Here is a 13,054-nt window from a genome sequence, read left to right as displayed (position 1 = left end):
TTTTTTTTAACTAAAACCTGAGGGCTGTCACACTCCATGCAGACAGGGTACAAACTGTAGCAACTATTTGCTACAGTAGTAGCAAGCAGTTTGCTACAGTTTATAAAGAAGATCTTTTTTTTTAAACTCAAACATGAGCACTGTAGCTCTCCATGCAGGCAGGATATTAACTATAGCAACAATTTGCTGCATTTTAACTAAAACATGAGTACTGTAGTGCTCCATGCAGGCAGAACAACTGTAGCAACTGTTTGTTACAGTTTAAAATAAGACATTATTATTATTATTTTTTTTAATAAAAGATGTTGAAGGAGGGATGGAGGCAGGGGGGAGAGAAAGGGGACCTGAATGGCTGGGGCAGGAGGGTGTGTGTGTGTGATGTACATCTGGCTACCTGGTTGGTGTGCCAGTAGAGAGAACATATGTTTTTTTGCTCTTCAACAGAAGAGCAGGGGTGGGGTGTAGATCTAACTGTAATGAGCTAATTACTTACAATTTAATGATCACTTTATTACAGGTTTATTACAGTGAAGGACTTTTTTATTTACTTATTTATTAACTAATTAATTTATTGTTTGCTTTTCCTTGAAGAGCTGAAGGGGTGGGGTGCTGGTTCATAGTACTGGCCCAGGGTGTGGGCTGAACCATCTATGCTTCTGCTCCCATAACACGGTATTTTGCAATTCAAAAACATGTTAGCCATAATGAGGAAAGACCTCATTATTGACTAATTTGCATGTCTCTGGATCACAGTTACCAGTGGGATATGTAGATAATTGCTGACCTGCACATTTTGGTAGTAAACTGCTGCTCATGTAGGCATAGGCATCCTTTCCCCCAAAGTATCATATACACACACACATACACACACACACACACACACACACACACACACACACACACACACACACACACACACACACACACACACACACACACATTCAGTCCTCATATCTGTCTCTGACTTGTGTGCTGTCATGTGGTCCCCCACCCCCAATACTTGTAGTAGTTGAAGTGCTGGGATAACATCATTGTAGTTTCCCAGGTATCCCTGCACTACTGTAAGCGCTGTTATGGCACATTTGTAGAATCTCTGGTGTCGCCCCCCCCCCCATATATGTACTGCTGTAAGTACTGTTATGGTACATTTTTAGAATCCCTAGTGTCCAGTGTTTCTCCCACTCCCTGATTGTTGTACTGATGTCCAATGCTATTATGTCACTTAACGAGTAATCCATGATGTCTAATGTTACCCCTACCCCTAATCATCGTATTGACATCTGGTGTAATTATGGCACTTAACTGTAGAGTAATCCCTGCTCTCTAGAGTTTTCCCCATCCTGATCCCCATACAAATGTTCGGACCAGTTATGGCATTTAACTATTGAGTTGCCCTTGGTGTCTAGAGTTTCCCTACCCCCATTCCATGTACTGATGTCTGGTACCATTATGGCACTTACTGTTAGACTAATCCTTTGTGTCTAGTAGCCCCCCCACCCCCTTGTTCCCCAGTACATGATTGTGTCAGGTATCTGCATATGGCCTTTTGGCTGTATTAACTCCTTTCATGTCATGAGGCCAGCCATGCTGGTCCTCATTCCTGATTCGCTCAGCATGTAGAAACCTTTCTGGAGGTGGTTGCCGGGAGACAGCACATGGCTAATTAACATATGCCCCTCCCACAGACTGCCTCATTAGCATTCAGCATGGCTGCAGTGCCTGCCTTATGTGGTGCTGCATGTCTTTGTGTTAAAGCACCATGCAGCACCATGTTAGTGCTATTCATGAATCCCAAAATTACTTCTATATGTCCATGAAGGTGTACATACCACAATACCATCATGAATTCTTCCAGAGTTTTTATTTTTAAGAAACTTGAATAAACAAATAACTAGATTAACTCCTCCATATTCTCTATGAGAAAAGATATTGCCTCATGTGAGTATAACAAAAAATGAGAACATTTATAACATGTTATTATTATTATTGTGATGCCTGTGCGCTGGCACAGCAAACAAGGAGCCTCAATCCTCACCACTAACACATGAGGGGTGTCCATATAGGGAAAGGATAATAAATACACACACAGTAAAGTACAATTTCCCTTAAGAGCACACACAGATCACGGTCAGTCTGGGAATGGTTTCTCCCTTTCTCTCCAGGTCCCCAATAAGACTCCCCACTGGCACAGGTATAGGGTCCAGATATCAGCCTAGTGGGCAAGCTAAAACCACCAGAAACCTTTCTGTGCAACCAGTGCTTCATGTCCCTGCCCAAGTAGCTGACACACACACTTTGAGATGAGAGTTATATACAACCACACATACACTCCTGGGGAAGGCTGGCACAGGTTCTCCAGCTTTGCCCCTTTTACCCAGACTATACGGTAGTACCACTTTCCACCACCCACTAATATTTATCAGCTACTATAAGGCCCTTATGAAAGGGTGTCCAATTATACTGTGCAATATTATTATCCAAATGGTAAGTGTGACAGAACAGCAAGGCTATTGGAGTGGCTTTATACAATATCACTAAATACATGCAATGTACTCTTAGAGCTTAAGTTATCTCTACACAAAACAGCCACAGTTGAAAGGTTTAAACATATGTAATAATAAATAATAAAAACACAAGACAATACTTCTTACTACACAGTTCTAGTCAAGAGTTCAGAGATCACAGTGAAATACTTAAAATAATATAGGAGAAAAGTTCTGATGTCAATACAGAAAAAAAAAACAAATGTAATCTTCCTATTTCCTAGATATATCTAAGAGAAAAAACAGTTCTAAAATAAACTTACATATAGAGCAAGACAGTGCTGGTGATGTTGGATGTTCTCAAGACAAAATGCTCAAATGCTCTCATTCTTTCTGTCCTTAAATTGACAACACAGTACCACTGATTCATTTCAGATTACATCATTTCTTTCTGGTTCCAGGCTAACAGAACTCAGACATTAATAGCCCTTTTGATCTTGCAGTTGGTCAGGAAGCCAGAGCAATAAAATAAATTATACATGCAATTTATAGCCATTAACTCTGGCCTCAAAACAATAGACAGAATGCCTTTATATAGACATCTTGGCTCCAAGTTTTGACATCAAAGAATTGACTTATCAGCTTTGTTACAGCAGAGTGCACTATTGTTACATTTTTGCAGTTCCACATCTAATAGCATTTTCTTCCATTTAAGAGAACAAGCCTGTGGCTTATATTAATATTTACAAATGACAGAATTATCTAAAACATTTTATCTGGCTAGGTTGGCAGCGTTCACCTATCTTCATACATCTCCCTCCCTGGAGAACTCAAGCTAGTTTTTTAAGTGACCCTTGAAAAATGTTGCTTGAGAGAGTTAGGTCTATCTGAGTATACCTTACCCCATTCTCTGTCTTGACAGCCCATCTGCATTGACATTGCTAATCCATCTGTGGTGCTGCACTGACATATATGCTTGCAACCCTAGGCTCCATCTTAGCAACTTGGCATTTTGCTGGCTGGCTTTGTTTAACCATGTTAGGGGATTGCGATCTGCCACAACAGTGAATTTTCCTCCATACAGATAAGGCTGACATTTCTGCAGTGCCCACACTATGGCTAGGCATTCCTTTTCTACAGCTACATACCATTCCTCCCTGGGTTGCAGCCTACAACTGAGATAAACCACTGGGTGCTCTTCTCCCTCTGAAGTAATCTGGCTAAGTACAGCCCCCATCCCATGGTTCGAAACATCCAGCTGCACAACAAATTCTTTGCTGTAATCTGGACTGGCTAACACAAGGGGTCCTCCCAAAGCTTCCTTAAGCTCCTGGAATGCCTGCTCACATGCTGGGGTATAGACTACGTTATCTGGCCTGTTCTTCCTTGTCAGGTTTGTGAGGGGAGCAGTTATGGTACTATAACTGGGGACAAACTTTCTGTAGTACCCTGCTGTCCCTTAGAATGCCCTCACCTGCATTTTAGTCACAGGTGCAACCCATACCTGAATGGCTTCCACTTTGGCAGGTTCTGGCCTGATCTTACCATTGCCCACTCTATGTCCCAGGTAGGAGACTTTTGCCATACCCACCTGACATTTGCTCGGCTTAATGGCCAACCCTGCCCTCTGTAGTCTGCCCAGCACCTCCTTGACATGTTGAAGATGCTCTTGCCAGGAATGGCTGTAGATGAAAATATCATCTAGGCAAGCAAGGGCAAACCCTCCTGTTCCACTAGGATATGATCTACCAGCCTCTGGAAAGTTGTTGGGGCATTTTTCATCCCAAAGGGCATCTTTGTGAACTCATACAAGCCAAAAGAAGTCACAAAGGCTGACCTCTCTCTAGCATTGGGAGTCAAGGGCACCTGCCAGTAACCCTTGGTAAGATCAATAGTTGAAAGATACTTATTCCCACCCAGCTTCTCTAGGGCCTCATCTGTCCTAGGCATGGGGTAAGCTTCTGACTCTGTGTGACTATTTAATTTCCTGTAGTCCACACAGAACCTGGTGCTGCCATACTTCTTTGGCATCAGTACCACTGGGGAGGCCCAGGGACTGTTGGACTCTTGAATTTCCCCTAGTTCCAACATTTCCTGTATCTCCTTACTCAGAGACTGTTTGACTCTCTCAGGCACCCTATAAGGGGCCTGCCTAATAGGCCTCTGGGGTTCTGTATCCATCTGGTGCTGCACCAGGTGGGTGCACCCTGGTTTCCCAGTGAACATGTCCCCAAACTCCTGTAACACTGCTCAGATTTCTCTAACTTGGGTAGGAGATAGCTTCTGGGACATTGCTACCCCTTCCACTGAGGTGTCAGTCTGAGCCTCACTGAGGAGATCAGTCACTAGATCTCCCTCAGACTCCTCCTGCAAGCCACTGCAAATACTCAGCACAAGGGCCTCCATTTCATGGTAAGATTTTGTCATGTTAACATAGTACAGTTTGTGCCTCTGCCTTCTCCTTAGCAGTTCCACCATGTAGTTAACATCACTTATCTTTCTTACCACCTTGTATGGTCCCTCCCAAGCTGCTTGCAGCTTGTTGTGTCTGACAGGAATGAGAACCATTACCTGCTGCCCTACAGTGTACTCTCTAGCTCGAGCAGTTCTGTCATACCATACCTTTTTTTGTTGTTGGGCTTCTGCCAGGTTCTCCTGGGCCAAGCCCATGAGTTCCCTGAGCCTTGTCCTGAGGTTTAGGACATATGCCACAACAGACTCCTTGTGAGATTCACACTCACCTTCCTACTCACCTCGAATAAAATCTAGAGGTCCCCTCACCCTATACCCATACAGTAACTCAAAGGGTGAAAAACCTGTGGATTCCTGGGGAGCCTCTCTGTAAGCAAACAACAGATGGGGCAAATATTTGTCCCACTCCCTCTTAAACTGGTCTGCAAATGCCTGTAACATGGACTTGATTGTACAGTTTAACCTCTCAACCAGACCATTAGTCTGGGGATGGTAGGGAGTGGTCTTCAGGTGCTTCACCCCACAGTACTTCCACAGACAAGCCAGCAGGTCTGACATGAAATTGCCACCTCTGTCAGTCAGCATTTCTTTTGGGAAACCGACCCTACTGAAAATCTCTAACAAAGCATTTGCCACCTTTTCTGCTTCAATAGAGGACAAAGTAACTGCCTCAGGGTATCTTGTAGCATAATCTACTACCACTAGGATATACTTTTTCCCCTGTGGAACTTGGTGTACTCAGAGGCCCCACAATATCCATAGCTACCTTCTGACATGGCTCCTCAGTCACAGGCAAAGGCATCAAAGGAGCTCTCACCTGTCTCCTGCCTTGCCTATCTTTTGGCACTGCTCACAGGTCTTGCAGTACCCTGTTACATCTCTGGAAATTCCAGACCAATAGAAATTCTGCATAATGTGTCTCTTTGTACATTTTATGTCTATATGACCTGCAAAGGGAATATCATGGGCTATGACTAGAAGCACCAAACAGTAGGCTCTAGGCACTACCAACTGCTGTACCCTCTCACCTTCTAGCTCTCCTTCAGGGGTCCCCTCTCTATACAGTAACCCTTTGTCCTAGTATACATATTCCCCCTTCCCTTGAGAATCAGGTGCCTCCCAAGCTACCTGCCTCAGGGCTTGCAATGTAGGGTCTGAGAGCAGAGCCTGTCTCAACTCTCTCTTTGTAACCCTTCCCAGCTCCCCTTCCAAAGGAAGTCTGGCATCCTCTGACAGTGGTGCCTCACTGTCAGCCTGTGTACTACTACTCACCTCTACCTTTTCAGTCACTCTGTCCAAGGGAACATCAGTGTAAGATTATGCTCGACAAGATATTAATGTTGAATGCAACTTTGCTACAAATATGCAACATAAATAAGGAATAAAATAAAACTTGCTTAAATGCAGAAACAGAGTTTAGTAATATGTGATTAGCATCCATACTAAATGATTGTGGCTTAAAAATAAGGAACATGCTTATGAGTGTATTACACACACATCAAGAAAGCTGACTTCTTACAGACTTGGCAAGAATGTAAAAAAAAAACAGGATATATCAGAAAAAAACCTAATCTGCTTTTTTTAACAGGACATGTGTTTATCCACAAGGTGTTTTCTTGAAAAAGATGTTTTTCTAAGAAAGTTTAAAAATATGCTTTTCTAAGAAAGTTTATCCACAAGGCGTTTCCTTAAAAATATGCTTTTCTCCAATTATCAGCATTTGCACAAGAACAGATGTGTCAGCATTTGCGTCATCAAGGCAGTATCTTTCCAAAACCAAGAGGGTGTGTGTTTAACTAAAAATATATATAAAGTCTGTATTAAATCTAGTTATGTTAGGGGTACTGGTAGGGACACATTTTGTCCTGAGGTAAATGTTATATCTCTCACATCATCTGTACTATATGAGAAGTAAAGTAGAACATTTTCTGAAGCTGTAACAGAAGTATGTGTGGTTTATTATAAAAAGTTATTGGTTACTGCTCTTAAAGACAGGTGCTGCAAAGTATATTCTCTCATCAGTGTATATTTTGCAAGTTTCAGTATGCAACAGACTGTGAATGCAACTATAACCAGACTTTGATTTCAGTAGAATCCAGCCAGTAAGACTGAGTGTCTTAAGAAGACTTCAAATCCATCACAGTAAGCATCAGAGTAACAGCACAGTGCTCTTAGCACCTTAAAATTATTTTTTTAATCAGTACCCACAAGCAGCTGTGGCTCACCTTCAGTCTCACTACTACAGCATAGTTTCCTCCCTGAAGTAACCAACTCACCAGTCCTGGCTGCAAGCATGCGGTCTGTTTGGGTCTGTCCCAGGCTACCAGATCTACATGCTTGTCTCGAAGCCTGACTGTGTATAACTGCATTAACACAAAGTACTGCCTCATCAAAATCCTTCCCTATTAGGACATCTGCAGAATGGTAGTTTGGTAACCCTGTTGTCTCAAGACAACCTACTATTGTCATTTTGTCTTTCCCACTTACTGGCTCTCTCACCTTTTGTCCCTCACTTTGCTTCCTTGGACATCTGTATGTCACATGGCCCCCAGTGGTTGCATTCAAAACATTTAACCCTAGGTCCTGGATGTGTAGCTAGACTAGTGGTTGCCTCTGCTACTGGCAGATTGTGTTGGGGCAGTTTGTGCTGCCCACCATGGGTTCCTTTAGACCTATGAGTTGTACTGGGTGTCCCTTTCCTGTGCATGGATGCCCTGCTTGCTAAGTATAGGTCTCCCTTCTTCCCCATCTGAAGTAGCACATAGTCTATCAGCTAACCAGATCCTCATGTCCTCAGGCAAAGTGCTAAGGGCTTGTTCCCTCACAAAAAGGTCTGCCAGCCCTTTAGAAGTGGTGACCTGACATCCACTCACCCACCTATGAAAATAAGTGCTCAGTTCAGCAACATATTCACATACACTTTCATCTGCCTTACTTCTATGCTCATGAAATGTTTTCCTATACATTTCAGGTGTTAGCTTAAAAAATTCTAACAAACAGTTCTTAACAGTAGTATAATTAAAACAGTCAGTGTCAGACATTTTAGACAACACAGTTACAACTTTACCATGGAGTAAGAGGGTTAGGAACCATACCCAGAACCTTTGGTCAACATCATACTGTTTACATACCCTGTCAAACATATGAATGAAACTGTCAAAATTATCCCCCTCTTTAAACTGTGAAATAAATTTACTGACCTTTTGTGCTTCTGGGATCTGGTTACTCCCTTCCCCATTACCTTCATAACTCAAAGAGTAAGCATCTCCCTTTCATGCTACCTCTGCTACTCCTTTTCCTCAGCTTCCAGGTGTAGCAGTTTCTTATTTTCCTCAGCCTGCAAACGTTGCAGTTTCTCATTGTCCTCACTCTTTAAATGCCTCAGTCTCTCAGCTGCTTTTATTTCCAAATGCCTGGCCTCCAACTCAAGTCTCATTAGCTCCAGGTGGATTTTTAAGTCCTCTGCAGAAAGGTTGAGCTGTCCATTCCCAGAGTGTGGTACATCTCCACTGCCAGTCTGATCATCCTCCTGGTTGCTGTTTTCTGATGCAGCTGTGACCAAAGTTGCAATCATGTCTGCCTTGGTAAGGTTTCCATGCACTAGTCCCTTAGCCTGGTACATCTCAGCCAGCTGACTCCTTGTCAGCTTTCCATACTCTTCAGCTGACATGCTGCCTGCTCTCCCTGACTAACTAAGCTAACAAAATAAATAAAACAATTGTGATCTGAACTCTGAGTCTTCACTGTGTGGCTGATTTAGAGTACAAAACACCTTCAGTGAGCACTGTACACAAGCTACAAGAATGCACTCTTCCCACATCACTACAAGCCAATTAGTATTTGCCAACCATGTGGATATCCCAACACTGCCAAGCAATTAATATGTGATGCCTGTGCACTGGCCCAGCAATCAAGCAGCCTCAATCCTCAACATTAACACCAGTGAGGGGCGTCCATATAGGGAAAGGATAATAAATACACACACTGTAAAGTACAATTTCCCCTTAAGAACACACAGAGATCACAGTCAGTCTGGGGTAGGTTTCTTCCTTTCTCTCCAGGTCTCCAGTAAGACTCCCCACTGGCACAGCTATAGGGTAAAGATCTCAACCTAGTGGGCGAGCTAAAACCTCCAGCACCTTCTCTGTCCAGCCAGTACTTCGTGTCCCTGCCCAAGTAGCTGACACACACACATGTTGAGATAAGAGTTATATACAACCACACAGACACTCCTGCGGAAGGCTGGCACAGGTTCTCCAGCTGTGTCCCTTTTACCCAAACTATACAGTAGTACCACTTGCCACCACCCACTAATATTTATCAGCTACTATAAGGCCCTTATGAAAGGGTGTCCAATTATACTGTGCAATATTATTATCCAAATGATAAGTGTGACAGAACAGCAAGGCTATTGGAGTGGCTTTGTACAATACCCCTAAATACATGCAATGCACTCTTAGAGCTTAAGTTATCTCTACACAAAACAGCCACAGTTGAAAGGTTTAAAAATATTTAATAATAAAACCACAAGACAATACTTCTTACTACACAGTGCTAGTCAAGAGTTCAGGAATCACAGAGAAATACTTAAAATAATACAGTAGAAAAGTTCTGACATCAGTACAGAAAACAAACTTTCTATTTCCTAGATATATCTAAGAGAAAACACAGTTCTAAAATAAACTTATATATAGAGCAAGACAGTGCTGGTGATGCTGGATGTTCTCAAGACAAAATGCTCAAATGCTCTCTCATTCTTTCTGTCCTTAAATTGATAACACAGTACCACTGATTCATTTCAGATTACATCATTTATTTCTGGTTCCCAGGCTAACAGAACTCAGAGGTGTATAGCCCTTTTGATCTTGCAGCTGGTCAAGAAGCCAGAGCAATAAAATAAATTATACATGCAAATTCTAGCCATTAACTTTGGCCTCAAAACAATAGGCAGAATGCCTTTATCTAGACATCTTGGCTCTGAGTTTTGACATCAAAGAATTGACTTATTAACTTTGTTACAGCAGAGTGCACTGTGTTACATTTTTGCAGTTCCACATCTAACAGCATTTTCTTCCATTTAAGAGAACAAGCTTGTGGCTTATATTAATATTTACAAATGACAGAATTATCTACAAAATTCTATCTAGCTAGGCTGGCAGCCTTCACCTATCTTCACAATTATTATTATTTTTTTTAATTTAGACAACCATACAACTTTATTCGCAGGAGAAGTGATTTTGTTTTTTTGTTCGTAACATTTATACTATTTGATATTTGTATATATTGTATATAGGTTAGAACAGAAATAGAGAAGAGATAGTTGGTATATATTTTTTGTTCTGTTTTATGCTATTTTGTTAGCCAATCTTGGTTAATCAATCTGTTTGGTCTGTTTGGTTGATACCATTTTGTTTCTTTGCTATTATGTTCTCATCCTTGTAAATCTTAAATAAATGCATTTACAGAAAAACAAAAACAAAAACTTGTATTGCTATGAACAGACTGTGCACAATTTCCACAGGAATAAGTGCTGTGAATATTCCGTCCCCTGTGTACATTCTTTATACACCAAGTGTGCACTGGCTTGTGCTTTATTCATACAATAATTTCAAGATATACCCCATAACTACATCTCAGTCTATTATTACTTGTTAGTATATCCCAGTGTATTTTTCTAGAAACTTTCTAAATCCCTGCGCACTGACTGCATAATTAACTATGAACCTTAGTAAACCCACCTGCCCTCCTTTTAGTGCATCTGTTAAGTGAAGCAGACAACCAAGATTCTTAAACTCCCCTTCAGATATCATTAGGTGTTTTTCTTTCTATGTACCCTCTGTGAGAACTTAGTTGTAACAATTTAATTTGCATGTCAAAATCCTTACACAAAGTTGCCAATTCTTTAGTATTCAGTTAGCAAAACTGTTCATTTTCTGGTGTCTACATATGTTCCAGTCTGGAATATATAACAATGGGTGGGTATGAATGCTTTTATACAGGAAGGCCAAGAGGTTATTTAAACAGTGGATATCAGAACACAGAAGAGATGCCAACATTTGAGTACCAACAAGTGTTGAATCAGTTCATATCATGAAGGCAGAATATAACTATACGTTTCTTTTTCAGACTGGAAATATTAAATGCAAATATAAGGTAAAGTTTGGTTGGGAACTTAGATTCATTAAGCAATAATCCATATCTGGGTGTGGGTATATCAGGATTTACCCTCATGGTTTGATCACGAGGGCGAAGCCAGAGAAATTAAACAAAGTCAATCGTGGGTAAATCCTGATATACCCACACCCAGACATGGATTAATGCTGTTATACAATGACATTATTTACAAAAGAAATTGTTTACCTTTCTTAAATAATGTCTTCGTATAAGGGCGCTGAAGTGTTCCTCTGCATTTATTCTTTTTTACTGATATACTGATCAGTGCATGAGAAACAACGGAGAAAAGACAATCCCTATGCTGTCTTCTTTTTCTATCAACATTTTACAAGGAACAATGCAATAATAGAAATAAAATCAAGTACATTTCCATTTCTTTATTTTTGAGACTGTATCTGATTTTTATTTCATTTTGCACTGTCCTTCAGCGTATTCCAATAGAAAGTCTGGCTGCTCAATGATACATCACTGGCCAGACTTTATTCTATTGATATATGCTCGATTTACAATGTGCATGCTGACTGGGCTGTCCAATCAGCATACTCGTTTTTGAATACAAATGAGCCATCATTGTATAATTGTTATTACAACAGAAGGTTAAAAGTCAGTGTAGGTTGCAAACTCTCATATATTCAGAACTTAGGATTAGCATGCTTCCATTTCTTAAACCGAAAAGACGACAATTAAGGAGTAGATCAAGTATCAGTTAGTGAAGCTATCGTCAGTTTTTCTAAGGAGTAATGAAGGGTACATACAATTTCACGTAAGTTTAATAAAGCATTTTTTCAACTTATGTTGCTTCTGTCTATCTAACCTCATATTCACTGGTTCATTGTTGTTATGACAACAGTGTGCTAATGTGTTATAGTAAGACTCTTTCATTTGTAGGTCAGTTCACTAGTTTATTAATGCTAGGAAATCTTATTATGCCCCCTTCACCCCCTGCAAAAAAAATAGCACTTTGTGCTTGTGGGGCTACAGTCCGGTGAATTCTAAATATTTATCTTGCATTTCTAGCAAGCATTTTAAATTAATACTTCTTTAGAAGCCATATTTTGCTCTGAAGATGTAATAATAGAAAACACATTTCATGCATTTTACTTCAGTTATTTATATATATATTAATATTGGTACACATATTACTCAAAATTTCACCCACATAATAGATGACGTATGTCAAGGATAACAATGCTGTACCCCATTTCCAGTTTTAAATAATGCTATAAACACATCAGAAGTAGACAGCTAGTATTTAAATAAAAAAAGGCCGAGGCTTGTTTATTAGATAGTCACGGAAATGCAGCAGTATTTTACTTAAAAAAGAACACTAACATTTGTCTGATACCTTTGAAAAAGACAATCTTGTGATCTGTGGCTCTCTCATACACTGCATCCACACTGTCCATGTTAGGGGGTAACCCCCTCCAGAACCGATGAATCTGTGCAGGCTGAAAAGAGACCAGATGCTTACTGCGATTCAATCTCCAAAAATACTTTCCTGTCAAAAGAAAGAACACAACCATATATTAGCAGGTCTCAAATGAGGGAAAGCCTTCCTGTGCCAGAGCTGGCAGATTATAATCACATGATCAGTCAGTTATAGTTATAAAGCTCATAACAGCATGTTTAAATTTTGTTTAATTTTTTTTTCACAATGTGTGGGACTTTACTTATGATTTATTACATGGAGTAGATATGCTAAAATCATAAAACATTAGAAATGATCGAAAGGAAGTAAAAGCAGTCAGTATAACTTTTTAAATCATGTAGTGCTGTTTGAATACGCATGCGTTCACTCATTTTTTACTCATGCAAACCTGGTGAACAGCAGAATCTTAATTCCACAAGAGTCCTATATTAACTCTCTATATCTGTGTGGGCCAACTACTGAGAAGTTAAACTATGCTCACCTGAGCAAAATAAGT

General features: G+C 40.5%; 1 protein-coding gene across 1 annotated transcript in view; it reads right to left on the bottom strand.

The window, feature by feature from the left end:
- MMP17 (matrix metallopeptidase 17) overlaps positions 1-13,054 on the bottom strand; it is a 1,131,886-nt gene that overhangs the window by 233,992 nt on the left and 884,840 nt on the right. The window contains exon 8 of the mRNA XM_044069795.1: positions 12,475-12,627. Within this exon, the coding sequence (XP_043925730.1) occupies positions 12,475-12,627 (153 nt within the window). The remainder of the gene's footprint in view (positions 1-12,474; positions 12,628-13,054) is intronic.

Source organism: Protopterus annectens, chromosome 4.part0 (assembly GCF_019279795.1).
Source record: "Protopterus annectens isolate FY-2018-M chromosome 4.part0, PAN1.0, whole genome shotgun sequence".
Classification (NCBI taxonomy): Eukaryota; Metazoa; Chordata; order Ceratodontiformes; family Protopteridae; genus Protopterus; species Protopterus annectens.
Note: the sequence above shows the minus strand (reverse complement) of the source record. Positions and strands in the feature narration are given on the sequence as shown.